Here is a 26,957-nt window from a genome sequence, read left to right on the forward strand (position 1 = left end):
AAACTTGAAAATTCCAGTATTAAATTGTGATGTAAAATTTAAATTGATATGATTTTAAAAGTTTAGAGTTTGATTTGAAACTATTGAAATTATAAAATTTAATTTGTAACTGTTTTAAAAAGACTTTAATTTGAAACTATTAAAATTATAAGATTGTACATAGCAATACAATGAGTTTTTTAGGGTGAAGTGCCTAAGGAAAACCAAAAGTGTTTAATGACAGAGGAAAAGAAAAATAAAAATAAAAGTAAGGCCTTTTTACGTGGAAAACTGTCCTAGGAAGCAAAATATGAATGAAAAATAAGCTTCTTTCTCTTTTTATAGGCGCAAAAAAAGGGAGGTATTGAGTAGTTTTAAGATCACATATTATTTTATAATTTTTTTGTCATAATTTTAATGTAATAGACTATAAATAATAATTTATTATTTTCATAAGAACTTATTATTTTTCCTCCGCTCGGCGATATAATAGTTGTAGAAAAAAAATTGTGAGATAAGTTGTGAATATTAGAATGTTTAATATCTTCTCATTGGCTAAGATGCATTTACATACGGTAACACTTTTAAAATCTCTATAGGTTCGAGACATTGGGGCACGCAACCAAAAGCTAATATGCAACTTCACATGCTGCTCAAATCGTAGGACACGTGAATGGACACTCCTGAGATCCCCCAGTCAAAGATAAAATTTCAAAAGGCAGTTTTTTATTAACAATTAATGAGAAAGGTGGGTAGGCAGTTTTGGTTAATGCCATTCTTGCCTATAGATGGGTTGGAATTTCGGCAATTTAAGTATAAAAAAAAAAAAAAAGCTATATAGTAGGTTTGGAGCAAGAGCTCGAAACATATTTGAAACCAAATTTTTTCCTTTAATTTATATGTATTGGCTATTTGCATGAAAATGAATGCTTCACAGTCAATGCAGGGAAAAAAAAACTGCTAGATTCCATCTGGAATATATTGTGCTACTTGAATAATTATGTCTGCAATTCCTCCCATAAAGTTGGTGAGTGAGTGGAGACCATAGTACCGTGCACACAGTTGTGCACAGAATTTGTGTTGATAAACTACTACATTTTATTTGAGATGCTACTCTTTCTAAAAGACTTCCTTTGATCGTCTTTTTCATTATGACAAGTCCTAAAAGCTAAAATATGACGTTTTTATGAAAAGTTAATAGATAAATATTGATTACTTTTCTAACCAAGGCTTTAAATTGAGGTTTTTAGGAAACGTTAGTAGATAAATATTGATTACTTCTCTAACCAAGGCTTTAACTAATTTGATATTTTTTTCGCTTGCTTTGTTTAAGCATAATGAAAAGTCTAGAGTCACTGAATAGTTGACCGAAATTTTTCACACGTTCTGACGTTCTGCCGACCTAAGTGAGGTTAAAAATGACCAAAATTTTCACACATTTTGCCGACTTAAACATGAGTGCATACAATTTTTAGTGTAATTATTGGTAGATTATCTCAATCTTTTTCCATGAGAGGCTTCGAAACCACACGGATCAACAGTATGGTAAATTGATCCTAAAATCTCTAGGTTTACATCCTACTTGAGCCCAATGAGCCCACCACTTGCACACTCACATGAGAGTTATACTAGTGTGTGTGTGTGTATATATATATATATATATATATATTTTTTTTTTTTTAACCATTTAATAATTTGCCCATAAAAAGTTGAATTTTCTAAGAAAATCAGCACACACACACACACACACACACACACACAAAAAAAACCCGAATTAGAGGAGTGCCAAGCGCCAACTAGTTTTATTGAAGAAGAGAAATGTATTATGTATTGGCCGACAATGTTACCTGAGCGTACATGTCAATGATTAATATTTATTGGAGTCGACTTTCTTATTCTACAACTTTTAGTCAGACTCATACAGCCATTCACTCCGATCCCCTTCTAAGTTTTCTAATCAAATGCATGACATAAATTATTGATTTGCATTAGACGAAGTACTTCCATTTAGTTAAAATAAGACATCAAGTACAATATAAATCATGTGAACACAGTCCAGGAACCAGCAAAAGACAACAAACCCAAGCCTATAATATTGCTGGCATGTTTTAGGCTAACTTTACGGAATTGGTGTGTTAAATTTGTAGTGAATTAAAGAATTCAGTATCCAGAAGTTTCGAATTTTTAAGTAATCAACCAGAACTATGATGAACACCGCTATGATCAATGGAAATGATAAAAGTGATTACATTACAGGTGGCAACTGCACTGTGCACCATGTTATAGAGAAAGTTTTAATTATAAAACACAAAATGTGAGAGTTCTGTGTTCTTATTCTGTACACCAACTATACAAGAAATAAACAGATGTATGAAAATTTGAGAGGAGATAACAATAATATTAACATGAACAGAGCAAAAAAGCTCTAAAGCTAAGCAGGGATGAAGGGTGTCCTTATTCAATCTTCAATTTATTTTTGCAGGACCCCACTTAGTATCAAGTATCAACTGGTTTCCTATCTCCAACAACAATATGGTTGATTGTATATCTCCCCTTTCTCGACCTTCTGCGTTTCGCATAAACCAACTCCACTCAATATATACATTTAAACAGGCAGCAACTGTTCATGGTATAAAAGTGGAAACCAATCAGGGTCTGGAATATAATGTCCTTGTTGACAATTCTATAAATAAAACAATCCAAAGCTTTTATTCATAAAAAAGAAAAAAATCCAAAGGCATCCAGGGTCAAGAATACGGATATTTCAACATCAACTTCTTGCTTCCACTTCATGGTGTGTGTGTGTGTGTATATGTATATATATATTTACCTGTCACATGCAGCAAATCAATTTGTTTAAATTACTAGCATACCTTATACCTTGAGATTCATTTTGATTTCTGTACATAACAATCCCTAAAGAAATACCAAGCGATGATATGAAGTACCAGGAAACACAAATATAATGAACAAACAGACAGTGCATAACTCACATGCATGCTTCAATAAGAAGCTGATTAGCTTTGTGTACACTCAAACGGATGAAATGTTCCTTCACTAAATTCATGCATCCGAAACCGCTCAAAGATTTCAAAAGGCCTGCACATTAACAGAGTAATTCTTCATTGTGAATATAACCAAAGTAAGAATCCATCTGAAGAGAATGGGATTAACAAAACATATAATCCTATAGTAGAAACATAGTTTGATTCTGCATGCTCACACATGTTTTGTGCAATGTGCAGGCCAGTCTAAATCTTAAAACTAAATTTCCTTATTTTTTATTGGTAAACTACACACACACCCAGTAGACCTTGAACCCACAACCTCATTTTCCGACCCATTATGATGAGAGAAGAAAGTGCCAATTGACCCCCTTTAATTCATTGGCAATCTTAAAACTAAATTTTAGATCTTAACACAAGTAGCAAATTTTATCTGTTCATCCCTTCTGATTGACTTGGACATTGTGTAGGAGAAAGCATTCACATACTATGGCATGTTTGACATTGGTGCTTCTACTCAATTCAAATTAACAATGTGGCATGTAACATGTTTTCATTTCAAAACAGAAGATTGCATTTCAGTTTTTCAATCTTAGGTATCTGTCAAAAAAGTAGGGAGACTCATGACAATAGATTCAGGCCTACACCCAACTCATTTCTTGTCTAACAAAAAAAAACAATTTTGCAGACAACTTATAAAGTATGACAAATTCGGTGACTGTCAAAGAAAAGTATATATTTAGAATGTCCAATGAAAAGGCACAAACCACCAGGACACGGATTATTAATATTATGAATTTATGATATTTCACAGCACATTAACATATTGCACCCTAGGTTGTTGTTGTTCTAATAATGTTATTTTAGGTCTTCCTCTACTTTTTTTTCTTTCCCTCGACTTGAATCAATTCACTCTTCCTCATTGGTGCATTAATCACTCTTCTATACACACGACCAAATCATCTCAAGCAACTCTCCCTTATCATTTCATCAATATGACCACCCCTATATTTAAGGGGATTTCTTCATTTCAAAATTTATTTTTACTTGCATTTCCAATTATCCATTTGACCAAGGAAAAAGTTCTCTTCCTTGGTGAAATATGCAAATTATATCTCAGAATTTCTCCTGGTAAAATCACATCTTTTAAGTATTTCTCATCCTCTTTCTGAAGTAATTATTTGCATTTCTCTTGACTATTGTGGAAGATGTAACTACACAAGAAGGTAGTGGATTGGCCAAGTACCACTTAATACTTTTAAATATTAGCATGATTACACAGATCTGTTCAAGGAAAGAGCAGCTATAGAATGAATCTGGATTTTAACAAATTCAGAACCACACTTTTCCCTTTAACAGAAAACCAGCCTCGGCACATGTCAAAATCTCTTCAACAACAGAGAGAGAGAGAGAGAGAGAGAGAGAGAGAGAGAGAGAGAGAGAGAGAGAGAGAGAGAAATTAGAGTGAAGAGTGGGGTGGTGGTGTTAGTGAACATCTTGTAGCTAAAATTTATATTTGACCTTTTTCATCTAAATTTTCAATTTTGTTTTGCAACATTATAAGATGAAGCCTTGAAGGGCTTTCTAGGAATTTTATGTGACAAATTTTTGAGTGAAACTGTTATTGGGATTGCCTTTTGTTAGTATTAGCAATTAACTAACTGTCTACATATTATAAAAGAAATGAAAACAATGAAATGTAATTTAGTATAACTGACTATAAATATAGAGATAAGTAGGATAAGGGCAACATATATGAACTTCAATTCTAGTATAACCTCCAAAATGAAGGAGGAAGCAATCAAGTTTGATCGCTGGTGAGAAAGGAAACTGATTTGACAAAAGCAGGAAAATCTTCTCTCAGAATGATGTACTTGCCAATCCAAATAAATAAATAAATAACCACCAGAATATTGATCTAATAAAATATCAGGAAAAATATTGAAGGCTCAATAGGGCTCACAGTATAGCTTCACGGTTACGGGATAATTTTCGTTGATTGTTTTCCATGGCAACCAGAGCATCAGCAGTTTCTGGACTTTCTGCCCCACCTGCTACAATTGATGGGACAGGAGCGGTTGGAGTCCATATCTACAACAATGGACCACCAAAATTCAAAAATTATCCTTGTCTTCTCCAACAAACAGACTATTACTGATAACCCTTACCTTTATTGTGTTATCAATCCCACTAGTTGCCACAACAGAATCAAATGGGTGGCATTGGACGCAGTTCACAACTAAGAAAGGACATCAAAAAGTGATATCAGACAATACAATCAATTAAGAGACTACAGTCTGCAACAAATCCCATTTATCTCAAGTTAAAGAAAACAATTACCAGCATCATCTCCCAGAAGCATTTTTATCAGTCTACCAGTTCGCTTTTCCCAGATAAACCATCTTCCATCATCGCTTCCACTAGCAACAAACTCACCTTAAATCACAAAAGAAACAATGCGATTGCTACATTATATTGTCCATTGACTCAAAAATCCCATCCATTAAACTTGGAAGATGCATGAATAACAGGATACATCAACATCAACTATCATATCAAGGTTCCAAAAAACAGAAATACTAATGGAGGTATCAACATCAATATCGAATATCAAAAGTAATTTAGAACTAGGACAGAAGTTCATATTGAAACATGCAAATCGTTATGAAAATTAAGATTCAAAACAAACTACCATAAATGTATTAGCATCATGCATGCATGCACACACACACACAAATAGTAGAAAATAGTATGTAGGTATGCAAAAGGCTTTTTTTCCCCCCATAAACGACAATTTTCTTGCAAACCAGTTTAAAGAAATCTCCTCCAACGTAATTTGGCCATTAACAAAATCATTCTCATGTAATTTAAGCACATCACCTATTAAGTCATTTAAACAGATCAGATGACTATTAAATAGGTCCCATGACTAAAAGCATATGTGGATAATCATTTCAATCGCCAAATAATAGATTGAAGAAATTTTCTTTTAAATCAATTTGGAGGAAAATTCAATTCTTTAATAAAATATAGACACCCAAGAAGCCCACCCTCAAGTAAATGGGAAAGGAAGTGCCATTTACAGTTATAGGGCCCACATTCACCATCTTTTTATAAGTAAGACTCAAATAATTTCTTTAAAAGGAGAGAGAGAGGATATAGGAGGTTTAATTAATTAAACATTATCCACTTAAGAATTTTTTCAAGCACAGATTTTATTAGATGAGACATAATCACCAATAATAAATTGGAAGCTTGAATGTGAACAGATGCTGACTAAGATGTCAAGTGAACAAAAAAGAAATGATGAAGTGAAGGTAACAACCCTTACATCAGTCATCTTTTACATTTTTTACATATTTAATTATTCACACAATAATATAGGCCAATCACTCTACAGTTGTACTCTGACAATGATTTACTTTCTTTCCCTCTAGCTATTAACAACAGATGATTGAAGCCTGATTGTTTATGAGGCCTGTCCTTTTTTGGTTAATTATCTATTCTCTGTGTGCAAGGCCCATAATTGGTTCAGCATTATTCAGCAAGTCTACAAATGAAGAATGTTAGTGTAGTTATTTTTGTTGGATCAGCACACAGTGCTGGACACTGTAGAAGTTTAAACAATTGGGACAAATGTTTTTACAACTACTATGAACAGTTGAAATTTAATACCAGTGCAAACTTACAGTATAATCTAATTATAACAAGACCAATACTAAAGAAAGTACCTTTCTGGCCAAGAAAACTGGCCTGCTTTATGTCAGTTCCAACATTACAGTGGCCAACATATCTCTGCTTCATATCAATAGCTACCTCAGGCTGCACAATAAACAAAAGCATGACTTACATGGCCAATGCAAGATGAATGGGGGAAAAATTATGTAACATATGATAAGAAAGAGAACACAGGATTCCATATTTCAGGCAACCCATTTAATGTGCTTGTGTGCGCGCATTAATCAGCAATTCCAATGGCTGCTTCTTTCTTCTTTTTTGTTAGCTAAAATGACTGCTAAATTATAAAGGTGAGCTATTAAGTAAACATAACATTTATGAGAAGGAAAATCCAGAAATAATTGCATTTGAATTTTTAAAAAAACAAAACATGAAAACGAACCAGATAAGGTATCCTGTCATTTTGCGACGATGATGAAGGTGATCCACATATGCCATTTGCACCAACACTTTCTCTACCTGAATCACCTCTTCGATGAAATCTCACATTTAAACTCCCATGAAGAATGTTTGATTCAACATCACGTCCTTCATCACCTGATATTGAAGTTTCAAAGTCCAACTCCACTTCCTCATCATAATCAGAATCTTCTCTTTCAGATCTTGGACCATCTTGCGAAGCATCACTATTAGCTTCTGAACGGTAGAGTATATCACTTAAGGAGAGTACTCTTCCACCTCTTGATTCAGACCTTGGCAATCCATCATTTGCTTTATTTTTTTCAGCTTCAACTATTAATGCAATCATGAAGTTAGATTTACACAAAACCAGGATTTGCTAGCATAAGGCAACCTGTCCTACCATGGTGACTTGAACTTAATAGAATTGGAAGTCGCATTATAGGAAAACACTTTTCAAGGGCTACATTGAGCTTAGGTTCTTTGCTATACACTGGCCAAGTTTCCTGACAAGCATACTGCATATTCAAAATATAACATGTGGCAACCAAGTTTCTTACAAGAATATACCACATTTAAAAGTATCCTCGTAGACCTGTTCAAGCAGTGATTCCAGCTGGCAAAACTAACTTGCCCTAGATTACATATGCTGAATTACAACTTCCAAGAAAATTTTCATTTCTCTCGTATGACAGGCTCCACTAATAATGCACACAGGGACTTCTTACCATACATAACTGCTTTAATAATGGTTAAATGATTAAATTCAGAATTTCATAACAGATTCAACTTTTGGAAAATTGGTAATTTATCATGGTATCAAAGCAAGTGATCTTGAGTTTGAAACTTGTCTCCACTCTACCTCCAATTTAAACAGGTAAAAATCACATGTTAGGCCCTATTTATTAAGTTTGGGCTTAAACGTGAGAGGGGTTAGAATAATAGTTAAATGATTAAATTCACCGTTTCCTAATAACTTAATCTTTTGGAACATATGGTCATTTATCAATATCAAGTCCCTAATGCACAGGAAAATTGATAGTGACAGGTCAGCAGTGAAATCAAACCAATGAAAATGATTTATCTTAACCTTTGTCCAACAACCTTTCAATCAAATCTAGAAACTACTTCAACCAGGGTTTCTATATATCCTTTCCCCAGCAGAAGAACAAAATATCATGGGCTAACTACATTAACCTTCAGTGAGGTTTCTGATAATTAGACTCATCTATTCTTCTAAACTAGAATGAATTTCATCTTAAGATTCTTAACCCACAAATGCTAAAGCCTCCTCTTTGTAACTAAATATTGATGTGCACCGCAATGCTAATGACATTCAAGGTTGCTTAAAGTTGGCAAGTTATCTCACTTCAATTAACGACTAAAAATATCTTAATTTCCAGAGACTATTATGGAACCAACTGGATTGACATTACACTAACAGCTGAGAAATAGGGTGCACCAATAGGTGAAATAATAAATGGAGAAAACATACTATAGACACAAACCTGCAGCAAGATCCCTTTTGACATTGTCCACTCTGTCTACCGCTTTAGAATTGGATGGGGACAAAATTTGAGCTGCAAGGGCAAATTCTAGAGCCTCTTTATGTTTGCCTAACTGCAAGAAAATAAGACTTAATATCACTAAACAACTAAAGGGACAGATTCAGTCATCAAATTCACATGCCTAGATGACAAGGCAGTTTCTTGTAGTCCCAGGCCCAGCACAAAACCCATTACTAAGTTACAGATTGCATTCTGTGTAAACACCTAGACCAGAAGAATAGAATAAAGTTGGAAGATCCATACCTGCGATAAAGCTTCAGACATATAGTAATGTGCTTGAAAAGAGGAATTATCAATTCTTCTAGCATTGTAACAATCTCTTACGGCCATATGAGCATCATTTTTCCACTTCCTCTGGGGAAAAAGAAAAGAGTAAATATCAAATGAATGAAACTGTACTTCCAACCAAGTAACTTGATTTTCAAATAACCTTTCTTTTTTTTCTTTTTTTCTGAGGAATAACCTGGAGCAACAAAGCAGCACGTAGACATAGACATTCATGCTTTAGCATAGGCCCAATGTCATGAACATATCCATCCAAAACCTCACTACATGCCTCAATGCCATAGAAATAATTTGTTGCCTCCTCTAAGCATTTTTCCGCAACTTGAATTAGTTTCCTGCACTTTTCTCTCTGTAAGAACCATGTTAAACAGACCATAACATATTCAGAAAATAACAGCCAAGGTTATTATTCAATTGAAAACAAATCTACACCTAGAACAGTGACAATAATAAGTAGAAAAGCAAAGATGCACACCGTGGCAGAAACATTGTTTTTCCTAGGAAGGCGACTTGGGAAGACATTGGACACTGGCGGCTGCAATTCTACCCCGTTGAGTATAGGAGTGAAGCTCATCAACTTTGAAACGTCACCTGGAGTATATTGCATAGCACTCCTGCCTGCTGTGAATTCAAAAACCACTTAAGCATATCATCTTGACAATTTTGCTGATCTGACTATACCAAACAATAGAATATAGACTAGACAAAAAGAAGATACTAAAACTATATAGGCAAAAATATCGTTGTGGATATCTAAAGAATAACATATTTAAATCTTAGACCATAACTTATGTTTAACAATTAGCCAACCAAAAACTGACACCCGAAACCTATTTTACATCAATATCAGCTTAGATCACATTTAGGGTGACACTCTTGGAATGCAGAGGCTATGATATTGAAATTCAAAAAGAAGTCCTAAACTTAAAATGTTTTAGGAAATTCATAACGGCCAGCAAGGAAAGGATTGAAGCCAGTTTTTTTTTTTAATAAATAAGAGTACATTTATTAGAAATAGGAGAAGATGAGGAAGTTTGTTTGAACTACTCCTAAAGAATTTCAAATATCTAAAAAAATAGAGAAATGAATAAAAATTAACGCATAAGGATTTTAAGTCAAAAAAGAATATGGATCTGTCATCACTAAAATTGCAAAATGACATGTTCTTGTATTTGAAAAATATATATTTCAAGAAGTGAAAACTGAGGTTCCGGACTGCTTCAAAAATTTAAATTGTTCCGGTGCTTTATCTTTTATTTATTTTTTTAATCAGTAAAAAGTAAGTAATTCATTGAAAGATGAAAAATGAGATAAGCAGTATACAGGAAGTTGACACTTTCCTGCACTTATACACACGTAGGAATTAATGACCAAAGGCAGGTCTTAAGATTCAATTAAAATATGTGTCTTTGCGGTACATTTAACAGAAGATGGTGAAGAAAAATAAACGTGTCCATTCACTAAGATTCAATTAAAATATGTCTTACCAGTATATCAACAGATAGATGACAAAGAAAATAAACATGTCCAGTCAGAAACTATTTCTGTCCCCACATTTGTTAGTCCATCATAGCCCAAATTAGCACAATAAAAGTATCTTAATTTTATACCTACAACAACCAAGCCTTGGGAGGTTTCAGGTGAATAACATACCATTATTTACATCCATCAGGTACACATGCTCTCCACTATAACTAAGGAGAACCTCTTCTCCATTTGGACTAAATGTAACATGAGTGAGGTGCAAGCTTTGACGCCCCTGCAAATATTAAATAAAAAAAAAGTAGACAATGTCATTCTTCTATAATGATACCTCAAAGGCAAAGAAGCTCTAATTCATTCATGCTAGCTCACAGCAGACAAAATTTTCCTCCAAATCGACTCCAAGCCACAACATGAAAATTCAAATGATCATCCATGTGTGCCTTCAGTCACATGACTTATTTAGTAGTCATGCTATAGGTCATGTAATTAAAATACACATGCATAAGGATGCCCATCTGAATAGCCATGTATGACTTGGAAGGGATTCCTTCAAGCTACAACATGGCAATTCAAACAACAATCCACATGTGCTTTCAATCATGACTTATTTAATAATCATGTGACTTCTGTAGATGACTTACTAGGTCATCAGATTCAAATGGACAAAGGATGGTCATCTGAATAGCCACATAATGGGTTAGAGGAGATTCCTCCAAACCAGTTCGAATGAATACGCTGTCCTATGGTAGCTAACATATGAAACACAGTCAAAAGATGTATCATAAGAAGGAAGCAACATAAGAAAAAGTCGAGAAGATGCAGTCAGGATCAAAATTGACCAAAAGAGGCTTCTATTAGGGTTTATAAAGATTAAAGACTAATTAATGTCAAAACCCAAAATCATACAACCCTAATTCACAAATGGTAATGAACATCAAAATATTTTCATCAAAACGCTATGAAGATAAAGAATAAGTAGAGGAAGAGAAGTCCCAAAAAAAAAAAAAGAAAGAGTGCCGAAGAATGAGACCAACAGAATTGAGAATGCTCAACAAAAAAACACTAAAGGTTTTTCTGTCATAAGACATGAAAATTCTTAAAGCACCCTAAATTACTATTCCTATGAGCGATGGTGCCACAAATGCAAAAATAGTTTGAGCAAGTAGGTGGCAGCATCCTTGTAATCACTAGTAGCAAAAATAATATAATATGTAAAGTGTAAATACTAGTGGTAGTAGTCATAATAAAGCGCAATAGTAGTCAGCAAGAACTTCTAAAACTCACACGGTCAGAGAGATGCATTGGGCAGAAATAGTTAACACAAGGAGGTGGTGACATCCTTTTCCTACAAGAGGTCAGTGGCGGCAGCATCCTTCTATCATATAAACGTGCAAATGCATCACTGCAAACATATGAAAATCAGAGATTGATCAGGAATGTGAGGGTAAATTTTAACTTATGAAATCATTATTCGCCAACAAAATGAAGTACCTCCCACCAACAAGGAGCAAATGAGGCCTAGTGGAACTGATATCAAAAGATTTTAGAGCAAGAACTTGTTTAGGAGGATCAGAAAGTGACCTCTTTGCTCCACTCCGCAAATCAAGCTGCCATTAAATAATAATTGAGAAAAGGGGAAAAAAATTCAAAATTTCCAAAAGAACTAAGCTTGGAGATGAAATTCAAACAAAAAGCACCTCAAGGTCAGGAACACAAAAGAATCATTTCAACGAAACTTAAAAAGCATATTTTCAATGCATTATGTAAATACAGCCACCCAGCCAAAGGTCAAGGCAACCATAATGTGGATAACTGCCTAATGTCTCAAGGATCAAGCTGTTGGCATCAAGCCTACTAAGTAAGGTCTCTCACATTGTTTGCCAAGAAGATCCCTCTTATATAGGGTTTCCATGTAAACTTCAACAAGAAAAATAACACTGCAATATTTGAAGTACTTTTTAGAGTACCATGACAGAAGTAATCAAGATGAGTTGTGTGATCACTCAAACACGAAGAAGCAAAATTCAATCCAGGTTTCAATCATTAGTATTAGCACACTTTGATAAACAGCAAATTGGGTTTATGTTGCAATCCAGAAAATTTTTTACTTAAGCGCAAAGTTTCTGGTGTATTATATATGGGATGGAATATAGGTTTTCCCTTCTGATGTATCGATTGAGAAGTCAATTAGCTTAAGTTTCAGTGTCTTAGTGGCTGACAAGAAATATGTAATATTTCCCCCAACCTAATGTTAATGTGTGACAAAGAAAGAAATGTCTATATGCACAACTAAAAGCAAAATTTTTGCAAAGACAATCACATCAAGCCAACACCTGGCAAGCATATGGAGGCCAAGCTCCATGAGAATGTGATGATAACCATAAAAATGGCAAGAATTAAGTTAGTCAGATCAACATGCCTAGACACAATGGGCAGTCAAGAAAGCTTTTAAAGGCCACGGAGAACTCATTTGTCAACAAAGGCAATCAGAAATTTCATACTGTATCCAATTATAAAAAACGAAGGGAAGGCCCAATTGATATGCCACTTACTAGAACATTGCGACATTCTTGATGAGAAGATCCAGCTGGAGGACAAGATGTGCCTTCTCGAAAGTCATGCTGTCTCAAAGTCCCATCTTCACTAGCACTCCATACCACATTGGGGTTTCCAACTTCAACCTACAACCAAAAAAAGGCAGGCAAAGTTACTAGAAGAAAAGGCAAGAGAGAGACTATTAATATAACATCTGACATTCTATTTCTGTCTTCATATAACAGCATTAAACCATTAAATTAACTTACAGCTAATTTTTTTACTCTTCTAGTGTGACACTGATACAATGCTGACGGAGTGATAGCATTATCATCAGGTCCTCTCCCACTTAAGCGAGACAAATTAAATAGCCGCACCTGCATAAAAATCAGTAAGTGAAATCACCAATTATATCTAATATCTAACAGCACACAAATAGCTCCCACATACAAACATACAAACTGATTAGGAAATTACTTCTGCATCTCCAGCTCCAGAGGCAACAAGCTCATCAGAGGTTTCAGGCACAAACTTCGTACAGAATATGTTTGCAGAATGCCCAGTCTCTATAGAATGCAAAAGCGTCCGACTATAATAGCTCCAAATATTAAGCTGCACAAAAACAAAGCATTAATACTTTCTGTCTAGACATAGGTAACACGAGAATATAGCAGGAAGGCCACAGAAAACCTAGCATCCATGGTTGATGAGTTGATTAGCTAATTAGCACTCTCCTTTAATTCATTCTATCAAAAACACCATCAAGTTAGTAGCTTTGAGTTCAAAGATAAGGTCATCTAAGTCATAGAATACTCATTTTCCTCACCCTACCTCAAATCTACAAAGTTTATAGGCTAATATAAGAATAACAGCCCCCCGAATCCCCCCCCCAACAAAAAAAAGGCACTGCGTACTTTCACTCTTTTCTTAGCTGACCTCTTGAATACCATAGAAATTATTTTTTCTTACCAAAATATCCTTAGGTTTATAAACACAGTGAAAAACGTATTACCCGTGAATGTAAGCATAATATTAAAAAATAATTAGGATAAAAATTGAATACATAGCATAAGCACCTGGCAATAGAGAAGAGATGTTTGATTAAAAAAGTGTTCTATTTTAGATAGTCAAAGGATATTCAATTATGGTAAAATTGACACTTTAAAAAAATTGACCTTTCTCAATCTATGAGAATATGGAAACCTACCTTTTTAAGGGAGAATCCACATGTCTATTAAAGTGAGGATGGTGGGAATTTAGACGCCCACATACATCTGAATTGTCTTGAGCTATGTGCAACAAAACATGTGTGTTATGAGTATGTATCTGATGGGGGTAAATTTTTCATATTGTGATACCAGTTTATCTAATTAACCCTAAACTTCAAGTTAGCGTCTTATATGCTCCTAGATGATCATTATTTTCATGTCATCATTCCTATGATGAGACCAATCTTTGGACAAAATTCTCAAATCAAACAGCTGAAAATTCCCTTCGCACAACCATGTGACACAATATATGAATCATCAATTATCAATTTACAATTTCCAAGAAACCAAACTGTGTAGAGGACCAATTTACAAAGCCTGTATGAATTTAACCAAATCATGTAGCATGAGGTGCATGATAATTGACAAGTCACTCAGAAAATGGCTAGAGTTTATCAAAAATACTTATTTGGAAAGTTTTATGTGATAAAGTGGAAGAGAGAAAGCAAGAAATGGTCGAAGTAAATAAATAACAATCTCAGTGGGATAAACAATGATACCTATGCGTAGAAAACTTAAAATGTTCTCATACGTAGCATATCTATATGCATACCTCTCAAATAATACATAAATAAGTCGCATAAAGTGCAATGTAGCCAAATGAGAAATACAATGATAATTATTATTTATCAATAGAGAGTAAATTCCAACTTATAAATATCAAATAATCATACCCTTGTGTCATCTGATCCAGATATCAAAAGCGAACCTTTGGAATTCCATGCCACAGCATTAACACAACCTTGATGTCCCTATTGAGAGAGAGATAATAAACACAATTACTTTTAATACGTTGTAAGAACTTTGAGACCAAATACCATTTACCACATAGTTTTATATACTAATTGGAATTCCCTGGTCCTTGGCTTAGCACTTATTTTTGGTAATCACTAATCCAAAATGCTAGGGAGTCATAAATACCTAGGGCTTTCACATAAAAAATAAAAATTCTCAGCTCCTTCCAAGAGACACTGGCTGAACTGAACTCTTAGCACCTTTTTTTTTAATAAGTAGGAATAATTTATTAAAGAAAGACCACTACATGTACAATGGACACAAAGAAGCCTAAAGAATTACAAAGAATGAATTATGTACAAAAATAAAATTTAATAAAAAAATTTCTTGCTTATCTCACAGCTGTTGGACTTGAGTGTAGTAGAACTTGAAGATTCCAATTTGAATTCAACATACTTTTAGTGTTTCAATTTAAAATAATTTTTCTAGGCTCCCTTAAACCTTCTCATTATTTTTTCCTTTTTCAATACTTTTTTTTTTTTTTGTTGATATGTTACACACTCACCTAGTAAGTCTTGAATCCATGACCTCACCCATTATTATGGAAGGAGAAAGTGTCATTTGAGCTAAAGCTCATTGGCAGCCATTTTTACTACATTGTTTAAATATATTGTGAATCCACATAGGTGGACCTCTCAGAATCTATTAAATACTTTTTGCTAGATTAAATTAATAGAGACCAAGGTAAAAAAAAAAAAAAATTTAATTCAAGAGATGATATGGACATGTGACAAGGCTGCATAAACCATGAGCATTCTATCATTATATACAAATATCAAATACTGAACCACATACTAACCTCCATCACTTTTTCAAGGGAGAGCCTTCGTACCAATGATGAGTGCATCTGCAAATTGTGGTTAACATCCTATATAGACATCAAAAATATTCTCTTAGACCTTGAATAAAGCAAAATTACATAATAAAACACAACACTCTGTTATATAAAATCAATGCCCCAAGTGGCAATACGATATGAATCACTCCCTTTGATGTTGGTCAAAATTAGCAAGTTAAATTTGAAAATGGAACTAGTCCAAGATCCTAAAAACAAAAAGGATGAAAGACAGAGACCCTTTGGCAGCAAAAGAGAAAAATCAAAGACAGTCAATTCCCTGAGAATCATATGTAGCATAAATTTGAAGGTATATCAATGTAGATTCAATCACTATAATTTATGGGACAAACTACTGGAATTTTTTTATCTTTAAAAATTATTTCCTCCTAGCCTCTTCTTTTTAAACCCTAATGAAATATAAAGAGGAATATAGCTGCCAGATTAAAACACATAGGAGAGGAACTCTCATCCCAAACTCCACAAAAGTGCTCGCATAGCTAAAAGAGCCTTGTAGCTCAACTAGCACCTCCTGATATTTCCATCGTAAACATCCAGAATTCAAATCCCCCCACCCCCATTGTAACTATTGAATTATCAAAGAAGTGCTCACATAGCTGAATATAGCTGTCCTCAAAATAAGAACGTTTGTGGAATACAAAACACAACCATAGGACATAGCTGAATCGTCTATCTCATATACTTGCTTAAAATTGTACCTTCTTCCATTATCATTTTTAAATTTTTGCAAGCACTAGAATTACCCAATTAGGGAACAAATCCTAGCTCTCAATAATGCCTACACTAAGTGCACGTCAACTCAATTGCAAGCATCCTTCATTAGTTCTCTTTATGAGTGGTCTTTTGTATCAAGTCTTGCAGATAGTAACTCTGTTCATTCCTCATAGTGTCGACCCATATGTAGATATTTTTCCAACTGTAATTCTCTAGGCTACTTAGTGACTATCTTCACGAGGTAGTCTCATCTCAATAAAATTACATTTACCTATCCAAAAAAAAAAAAAGCTGTATTTCACACTATCACCAGCTTTCACATAACACCAAATCTCATAAAAATGTTAATTCCTATTCCTACACCAAAAACCTTCTTCTTTAAGGTTCACCAAGCCTTAATATAATAACTAATTTACCATCCAGCGATTCATCAACAATGTATATACCACTACTAACCAAAATTAAAGCTGTAAGCACTTATATCATACAATTCAAACTTCAAGAATCAAAGAAATTCAAACTGTTTGTCCTTTCTATGATTCATTTCCCAAATTAAACAAAACTCACAACACTTTCCACGCTAACAAAACGCAATCCAATCAAGAATCACAGTCATAATTGGAATAGGAATTAAATCAATTTCAATTAACAAAAAAAAAAGAAAATATTTAACACAATCCAATTCAAAATTCATCAAAAATGGAAAATGTAAAGTACTTGGCGAACGTTGTAGTGACGATTCTCGAGGAAATCGTAGATGTTGCCGTCGTGAAAACCGAACGACTCCATTGAAGGAGCTCCGAGCCAAATCGAGAAGAAAAATAAAAAACCCTAACCCGATCGACGACTCCGATCACCGCTGTGAATAGCTAGCTCTCTCAGTAAAGGCGGTTTTCCGATCCTTTTGTGTGTTGTTTGTATGTACGTATTTTTTTTTTTTTTTTTTTTCGTTCTGTTATAATTATTATTATCACCAATAAAGGTATGGCTTTTATAGTTGAAATTTTTATACTACTACTTTTTTTATACACGGGCGCAAATAAGATCGCATATTTTGTGTACGTGCCTCAACCGTGGTGCAACTTCCCTCTAAATTTCCTGGTAACTCTTAACCGGAAACCTCTAGTGCTTTCCACTCTTATGTCATGTTCTATGCTTTTTATCTATGTTGTAGAATATATATAATATAGGTACTTATCAAATAAAAAATTATAAACATGGATGCTAATGCTGTCAAATTCTTTTGTTAGAATATATAATTATATTATATAGAGGTTAAGATATTTCCTTAAATAACAATTATATTATTGGTTTAAAATCCATGGGTTACATTTGATCAAAAAAAAAATCCATGGGTTACATTAGTTTATGTCTTTATGATACCATGGATTATTGTAGATTAAAAAAAAAAAAAAGGATTATTGTTGTATTGACTATTAATGTTATTATCTTATTGTCCCTTGGAGATACTTGGGTGATGGTTTCGATAAACAACAAGTCTTAATTCCAAGTTTTTTGGGATTAATTGTGAATTCTCAATAGAGTAGTTAGGGTCAATCACATCTTTTCCTCCCGTATATTCTATATGAAGTCATATTATTTATTACTTCCTTAATTAATTAGTCGTTTTATTTATTAATATTGTTTTGGGTCTTCCTTTACTTTTTCTTTTTCTTTTTTTATTCTCTCAACTTGATCAAGATTAACCCACTATTTCTTTCCCTTTAAACATGACTAAAACATTTCAAGCAACTTTATCTCATCTTTTCATCAATTTAAGTTACCCATATCTACAAGTAGATTTTCTTATTTTGGATCTTATCTTTTCATATATTCCCACTTATCTATCTTAACATTCTTATTTTAGTTATACTCATTTTATGAATATACTACTTCTTAACCGCTCGACATTCAATATCATAGAGCACAGCTGGTCGTATATTAGTTTTATACCATTTTTCATTTAATTTAATAGGTATTTTATTTAATGTGATTCTCAAATTCATCAACCATTCTTTTATCCTTTGATTCACATTCTCTTTAATTTCTCTATCTTTATGAACTATTAATCCAAAATATCAAAACCTCTGGCTCTCTATTATCTTTTGGCTATTAAGTCTTACCACCCTTCTTTTGTATGTATTTCTACTTATAATAGACTTACATTTCAGGTACTATGTTTTAGTCAATCGAAAGTCTTACAGATACTAGTGCATCTTGCCACCAAATTTCCATTGAGACCCAAAAACAAAAAAAACAAAAATCTTTTTTATTCAATTGGACCGACGGTAAAGGTGTTTTACTTTTAACAGGTGGTGAATGACTTCAATGACACGTTTATGTAAGATAATAGTGGTAAGATAAAGATTTTTTATTTTCTTTTCCCTGTTCTGGTTAATGCAGAAATCGAATGCGCATGTAGGTTTCGGGCTGGCCCAACCATCTTGGGGCTTCAATTTGGGATGGATAATTTCTATCCATTTCATTGATATGGCAAGGATTTATTGAAGAGGTTCAGGACCCATATGTACTTGTTAGTTATGTATATATGTAGGCTTGGGCTTGTGGTAAAAACATCGGTCGGCTCCAATTTGGATTGAAAATTTTCCATCCAACCCTTAAAGTCCAGTCATATTGATATCTACTTCCTAAGCTTAACCTTAATATCATACAAACTATTCTGAACTGTGTTAGCAATCAGCATATGAAACAAGAATCTAACAATGTAAGAGTTGTGAAAAAATCGATAGTGCATGAATCAGAAAAGCATCATAAAGACCACTCATTTATGTGCTGAGGAGATACCACCTTGCTTTCAAGCCAAGAGGCTCCATGGAAGAATTGTTTTGGGATTTGGAGAAATATTACTCACAAAGTCTTTTTAAATGAGTATTATCCTGATAATCAGTATTAAGTTTAGAATGTTTCTGCTACACGCAATATTAACTCTCTCACATTGTGTAGGTTTTATTCATGTATATGTTACGATCCTAGTATTCCACGTGGATTAAGTATAAATTTAACCATGTGTTTATAAATTTTTTGGGCACCCTCCCCTTGCAAGTTGGTTTCAAAGGTGAGTTCTACCCATGAGTTTGTAATATTTGATGCTAGAGCTAACCAATATGTCGAGTAATTAGAAGTAATTCATTGAGTATGAGATCAAGGACAACTATTGGATGTGGTATGTTATGATCCTAGTATCCCACATGGGTTAAGTATAAGCTTAACCATGTATTTAATATTTATAAGCTCTTGGACACCCTCCGCAAGCCTATAAGACAATCTCCAATGCTTAGTCATAAATTCAATGGACCTCTGATTGATCCTAAAAGGCACGCAAAGAAAATAAAATATTTATTTGGCTAGTGTGAACCTATGTGCCCAAGAAGCAGATTAGTTTCTTCTTTTTTCTTTTCCTTGATTGAAAGAGGCAGATTAGTTGAAACTTGAAAGGGGGAAAATATTAATGTTATTGATGAGATTTTGGTTGAAATTCAAACTGCACCATATGAGTTTAAGTGATTTTTTTTTTTCATCATTGTAGTCTTTAAACTTCAACATTCATATTAAGCTGATATTCTTGTCCATTGCCGTTTATAAAATGCATTCTTCACTTGTATTAGACAATTCAATAGACAACAAATGGATAGAAGAACCATCTAGAGTGTGTGGTTCAAATTTAACAAGCAAGTTGACAAAAATTATATGATTTTCTAACAGCACGATAGATATTAAAAGAGTTTTTTGTTTGTTGGAAAGAAGGGGATAGCATATCTCCTTCAACCAAATGAATCTGGCACTACTACATTGATGAGATCACATCAAATACAAAAGCTCAATATAAAAACATGGATATTCTCACACACAAAAATATAAAAAACATGGATGATGAAGCTATACTTTTATACTAGTAAAGTTGCCAATCCCCTGAAAATTGGATGTTAACTTAGATTACCAAAAACAATCTCAACATTCAGGAAAGTTCTTTTTGTTTTTATTCCAAGAGGTGGAAAGCACGTTTGGATTAGGAATCTTGATGTCACGCGGAATATATTCTTGCCTCACCTAATCACATCATAGCAAAAATCAAATAGGAAAAAGAAGGGAGGGGAAAATAAGAAAGTAGGAAGAAGGAAATTGATGTCATTGATCAGTCATAAGATTCTTAGATCATAAAGTCATAATTTATAAGAAAAAAAAATAGGTGTTATTTGCCAAGGATTCTCCTAATTTTTATGTGAATAACCCATGTTCACACCTTTCTTCCTTTTTCTTTTTTTTAGCTTTTTTCTTATTTTGTTTTACTTTATGAATTGTCACTCATCTCTTGTTCATTCAAACTCTTTTTTGGCCACCCACCTTTTCCTTTTCTTCCTTGCTCTTGACAAGTTCCACCTTTTTTTTTTTTGGCTTTCTTTTTTTTTATTCTTTTTTGTTGTTTGCAAATTGATTATAGGATCACTATGGACTTCAAGAGCCAGATGGCCTTGGCCCACAAACCAATTTTGGTTGGACCCTAAGAGTATTCATATCAACTTGTGCAAAAAATTCTATCTATTCTAACACAAGAACTTACATTTTCTATTTTACATACTAATAAATCAAAACACCCTACATCAAATTATCTATTTTACACTATATTATATTAAGATATATTTTTTTCTTGATTTTTTAAAATTATTTCTCTTTTTTTATACACAACAACCAACATTTACACTTTTTCTTCATCTTCCGCGCATGTAAATAAATAATAAAAAATTAAATACAAAGTAAATAGTATCGGTGCAAACATAGGCAAGGCTAGCCCCCCCCCCCTCCCCCAAGTTTTTTGCAATTTTCAACTATATATAGATTTAAATCATAAAAAAGTACAAATTATAGAAAAATGTAATTATTAGCCCCCATAGATTTTAGAATTTAGGCCTTTAACTCCTGAATCCTTTTGAATTAGTCCAAAACACATATTTTAGACATTGTGCAATTGTTTGTGTTTTGGCTAGCTCCTAAATAATTTGTTTATATTTAGGGTATGTTTGGTAACTATTTTTTCTCCTTATTTTCTGTTTTCAAAAACAATTTTTTATTTTTGAAACTAAAAAACTTGGTTGGCAATCTAAAATGAATAGAAAACAAAAACTATTCTCAAAATTCAATTTGTGAAAGAAACTGAAAACATGCAAAAGGCAATTTTCAGTTTTTAATTTTCAAAAATTAATAAAAATATGCATTTAATTTAATGAATCTGCCTTATTTAATGAGTTAATATTAAAATTCAAATCCTAGTAACAACATATTTTAGTATTTTCTATTATTTTTTCAAAAAACTCTTTTTTTTTAATTTCAACTAACCAAACATGTTTTTGATTTGAAAAATACAAGAAAATTGTTTTTTCTTTATATTCCCCAAAACAAGCTTTTGAAAAAGAAAAAAAAAAACTGTTACCAAACATAACCTTAGCTTTTCTATGAAATTTTTTTTTTGCTCCGCCACTGAATGTAAATTTACACAATTATTATAGCAACTTTGCAATTTTACATAATTATAACTTGACTAGGTGGTTGATACATTTTCCTATTTTGTATTGAGTGATGCAAATGATCTCTAATGATATTATAAGTCTGCTCATCCTATAGATATAGCCCCAAGCTAGGAGCTTGTATCATTGCCTATCCCACAAAAGAAAGGTTAATTCAACTAAAAAGCCAATTTATCAAATATATCATGCTGAAGTGAAATCACAATCTAATCTTAGCCACTTCTTTTTGTTTCTGTTGGGTTATTATTCACTATATTTTTTTAAAACATTATGGGCCACTCAATTTCAAACACATCACCCGTGCTCTCATGCACAATACATATGCTTCCTCTGCCTAATAATGCAGCGTTGTGGTCCCCTCACACGCCATCATCAATTCATTGAAAGATAAAAACACATCAAACAGCTAAGAAATCACATAAAACACATCGCTGTCTCATATCATAAATGCGTGCATGCGACGTAAGTACATAAGCAAAGAGACAACAAACAATAAACACTGAAAACACAAAGTAAAAACTTACACCCACCCAAGATATCAATTTTTTTTTCTTTTTTCGTTTTTTCTAGTCCCCAACTAACAACCAAAACCAACCACAATAACAACACCAACTACTACTACTTAATAAAAGGCCTTGATAGAATCAAAAGCACAGTTCACATTGTTTTACATAGTATTTCCCACTATCACATTACAATTTCATAAAAAAGAGGTGGAAATAAAAATATCACAAAAAATAGTACTATTACATAAACAAAGCTGGAATTGATTTTTCATTGAGGGCCCTCCAGCCAAGTTGCATTGCATGATGAAGTGGGAGACGCCTCTTTGGCTAGTGCAAATTTCTACATCAAGGAAAAAGATAACCCCACAAACAATTAAACATGGACAAGAATACAAAAAGGGTGAAGAAAGTGAAGGTTGGGTCCCAATCCAACCCAAGGGGTACGCACGCTCCTCTAAATGGGACCCTTTATGTAACAACTATAGTCTTCTCATCCACACAGCAATCTTACACCCAAGTGTGAGTATTACTTTCTCTAAACCCTAAGACAAGACTAATGATTCAACACCCTTTATTGAAACACATTATAACCACACCCCTTCTTCTCTCCATCTCTCTCTCTCTCTCTCTCTCTCTCTCTCTCTAAAAAATAAAGAGAAATTTTACAAGCCAAAGGGTGCTGATTTCCAACTCAATCATTGAAGAAAGACTTTAGGGAGGTTTTCAAGCTATATATCTCCACACTGTTCAAAGTTTTACCTCCAATACTGGGAAGAACTCCAAGGTTAATGGATGCACACCCTACATGCCATTTAGAACTTCTAACAGAGACAAGGACTATATTTCCAAGAACAACTACTAATATAACACTACTAGGATGAAGAATAATCCTATATCCCCAAGAGTTTCACTTTGTCCACCAATCGCAGCCTGTCACACGTCTCACAATTTTCTTCTTATAAAGTAACAAAAGCTAAGAATAGAAAGAAAAAAATCAGACATATGAAGTCCTGCAGATGGTGGAGCATAAAGTGAGCTCAGTGTGGGATACAGGATTTTATTCTACTAGGACATCGTCCTGCAACTTGGAGAGCAGTCAGAGAGCATTAAGCCCTAAAGCCATGGCCTTGAGCTTCAAAGATTTCAAGTAATGTATGGTTTCATCAAGAACCACCATCGCATCCTTGCCCCTGACACCAGGAATGATGCCCTGCAGAATGTTCACAGTCTCGCGAATTCTCTCCCTCTTCATCCTCTTGTTGCCCAATAAAGAATCCACTTCTCTTGGACCCGTGTTGTTGCCACTAGCACAACTAGATTCTGCATCCTCTTCATGCTCAAAGGGTCCTTTGGTTTTCATAGAACTTGCTGTGTCCATCAGTGATGGCACATCATCACAACCTCCATCATCAAAGAGTTTCCGCTTTTTACTTGGTACAGCAGAACTAGCAACTTCTTCGGTATCTCCCACAAAACAATCTTTCTGATCATGGACAGTCATTGTACTAGGCGAATGACCTGTGCTAGTCACTTCATCATCTTCGCTATACTCGCTATCTCCGTCTTCTTCCGAGTAAAGCAACGCGTTGAGTTCTTCAGTGTCCTCATGCATTTCACTTTGGTCGTCATCTCCATGAATTTCATTAAACTCATCAGTCAATATTGGTCCCAAGGGGTCATTCGAGCCCCTCTTATATGCAAGACCTACTTCCCCATCCAAATCACGGGCGACATTATGTTTTGGACCCCAAGAAGTAAGGCACTGAACAGGAGTCCCAATCCCGGAACTATAAATTAAAGTTGTCTGATCCTTGGATTGATCAATAACAACAAACCTCTTCTGGGCACATCCAGGCCCTGTATTGGGTGTGGTAGCCTCCCTACAACTTTCGTAGGGGTTAGCAGGCAGGCCTCCTTTGCCAATGGGGTATTTTGGGTCAGAGGTAAATGCCTGCCGATAACGAGGCAAACCATAGAACCAACCAAGAGGTTCATTTGTTAGGCCAACTGAAGATGGGTATAGTTTTGAAGGTGCATATACTGGCAAATGCCCATTTGTTGCAGCCATATTAGTGCCAGGATTCATATATGCAGACATGGGATTTTGCTGCCCCGAGTCAAGGGGAGCACCCAAGGAATTCAAACTGGGTGATTGCCAATCAAAATGTGGCCGAGGAATCCAGGTTCCACAGTCGCCTCCCATCCAACCCAAACCAATCACCTAGAGATCAAAAACACAAACAAACACCATAAGACTTAACAATTCTATCAATGTAATTCGAAGACTAAATAAAATTCAACAATCAGACATGGTTAAACACTAAAGCGTACCTGAAGGATATTCTAAGTCCTACAAATAGCTGATTACTTTCTCTTTCTATCAGGAACTAGGAAAATAACTACAAACTCCAGCTTAACAAGTACACGAAATTAACAACTAATCTACGTTACAGGTTTGAGCAAATGACGGAAATATTCAGCCTGCAAAATCACAAGAAATAAAATTAGTAAGCATCATATTAGCTCTCCGACATTATCAATAACAAAAAACCAGATCGAATAATCTTATACAAACCTGGCAATCTTGTAGAGGTTGAAAGCATGCTATGACTCTAACAATAATAGTAGCGCTCCCTGCAATCCCATTTTCGTGTTTCGTTGCCCGAAATCTTGTTTGACTCGCTGCTTGGCTTACCATAACTACTTTCCAACCTTTCACTATGAGAGTAAAAATAACCCAACTTTCTGAAGAACAATGACTTGAACACACAAACCCAATACTTAAAAAGTATGACCAGAGAGATCTATTTCACAGAAACTGAACCTTTATCACAATTGGACACAACCCCAGTACTTAAAAACTTCAACTAGAAAGATCTATTCAGCAAAAATAGAATCTTTATAACAGAAACACAGAAAACTCAAGAAAATTAATTGGACAAAAAGAGAAAACAACTAATAGGTATCTATATCAATGAAAAGGATTTGAAATGAAACTATGGGGTACTGTTCAGCTAATCTGGCGAACATAACAAGGAACAACAACGAAGAAACTGGATCCCATGGAAAATAAGAGGTAAAAAAAACAGAAGGCTGAGAAAAACTTGAGGGCGGTCTGAAATCTGAATGATAACAAAGGAGTTACAGAATTACTCTACAGTAAAGGTTCAAAGAGATGACTTTGCGAAAAACATCAACAGAGAGACTCAACCACCACCGCATGCTGTTCTATTCTTCTTCGAAAAACAGATCGCCACGACTCTTCCTCTATTTCCAAGACCCTGAAAAAAAAAGACAGATTCTAGCAAAAATCAGAGACGCAGTCACTAGCACAAAGTTGACTTCAACAAAAAATTAGTTTTGGGTTTTGCAGGATTAAAATTTTTTTTTTCCCATTACGTAGACATAGAAGTGTGTGTTAAAAAATGTTCAAGTATAGTTTAGTCATATTTCTCAGGTGAAAGTACATAAATTGAGCATCTTATCAAAGAAAATAAATTCATTTTCTTACACAACAAGAAGACAGAATAGTTAAAAGGAAAAGAATTGCGTGTGTGCATGCGTGTGTGTGTGTGTGAGAAAGAGAGAGAGAGAGAGCAGAAAAATTAACATAGAGTTAGACATAGTGACATACACAAAGCATAGAGGTTAAAAGCAAAACAATAATTTAGATAAGCCAAAACCACAAAAAAGAGAAGGTTTGAAATTCAAAGCAAACAAAAGCACCGCACAAAATCAAATTAGCATTACAGAAACAATCATTCAACATTAGGACCAGAGACTAGGATAGAAGACTAAGAACAAGAACTCACAGTGAGAAAAACCCAGTGAGTTTAAGAGTCTTTAGACCAAAATTTCCACAGCAAGAACACACAAGAAAATCTCAAAGTACCCAAATCCTCAAATCCCAAAAGCTGTGCTTGAGCCCCAGATCGAACACACCCAACACTTAAAAACTAAGTTTCTCAGAGACAGAGAGAGAATAAAGTCAAAATGGAAACTTGGAGAGAGAGCACGGGGAAGATAAGATGATAAATAAAAGAAAGTGACATATATATCCCTGTTTTGGTTGGGGAATCATAAGAAAAATAAATATTAAAAAATTAAATAAAACACAAATAATAAAAGTGAGTTTGATACGTGCGCGAAGAGTGCACGCAAGGTATTAGTGTACAATGATGAAACATAGTAGACAAGCTCACAAGGGGGTGGTTCTATCATGACCTTTGGTTTGGTTTTTGGTTGGTCAAAGTTTTATGAAATGACTTTCATATCCTTGTTCTT

At 34.1% G+C, this 26,957-nt stretch overlaps 2 protein-coding genes across 7 annotated transcripts; both read right to left on the minus strand.

Annotated features, from left to right (window-relative positions):
* Positions 1-2,182: 2,182 nt before the first annotated feature.
* On the minus strand, positions 2,183-17,590 carry LOC142619762 (protein ALTERED SEED GERMINATION 2). Of its 6 annotated transcripts, XR_012841552.1 has the most exons (21): positions 17,345-17,590; positions 15,857-15,925; positions 14,937-15,014; positions 13,472-13,606; positions 13,264-13,371; positions 13,012-13,140; positions 11,951-12,066; positions 11,744-11,861; positions 10,628-10,733; positions 9,450-9,595; positions 9,120-9,323; positions 8,933-9,043; positions 8,630-8,741; positions 7,105-7,454; positions 6,716-6,806; positions 5,325-5,420; positions 5,153-5,223; positions 4,948-5,075; positions 2,973-3,078; positions 2,853-2,895; positions 2,462-2,599 (listed from the first exon to the last, which is right to left on the minus strand). XR_012841552.1 is itself a non-coding variant. In XM_075793034.1 (20 exons), exons 1-19 carry the CDS (start codon positions 17,414-17,416, stop codon positions 2,997-2,999), a joined length of 2,319 nt encoding a protein of 772 aa, XP_075649149.1. In that variant the 5' UTR covers positions 17,417-17,590; the 3' UTR covers positions 2,183-2,599; positions 2,973-2,996. The 6 variants fall into 6 exon arrangements, 5 of the variants coding, with proteins under 5 accessions (XP_075649149.1, XP_075649151.1, XP_075649148.1 ...); XM_075793034.1 differs by lacking the exon at positions 2,853-2,895 and having other exon boundaries at positions 2,183-2,599; positions 9,450-9,592; XM_075793036.1 differs by lacking the exon at positions 2,853-2,895 and having other exon boundaries at positions 2,183-2,599; positions 9,153-9,323.
* Positions 17,591-22,783: 5,193 nt separating this feature from the next.
* LOC142618468 (transcription factor bHLH143-like) lies at positions 22,784-26,703 on the minus strand. The gene is made up of 4 exons (XM_075791409.1): positions 26,486-26,703; positions 25,249-25,954; positions 25,005-25,154; positions 22,784-24,894 (listed from the first exon to the last, which is right to left on the minus strand). The coding sequence occupies exon 4, from the start codon at positions 24,874-24,876 to the stop codon at positions 23,770-23,772; it is 1,107 nt and encodes a 368-aa protein (XP_075647524.1). The 5' UTR covers positions 24,877-24,894; positions 25,005-25,154; positions 25,249-25,954; positions 26,486-26,703; the 3' UTR covers positions 22,784-23,769.
* Positions 26,704-26,957: the final 254 nt, after the last annotated feature.

This window comes from Castanea sativa, chromosome 12 (genome assembly GCF_040712315.1).
Source record: "Castanea sativa cultivar Marrone di Chiusa Pesio chromosome 12, ASM4071231v1".
NCBI classification, from domain to species: domain Eukaryota; kingdom Viridiplantae; phylum Streptophyta; class Magnoliopsida; order Fagales; family Fagaceae; genus Castanea; species Castanea sativa.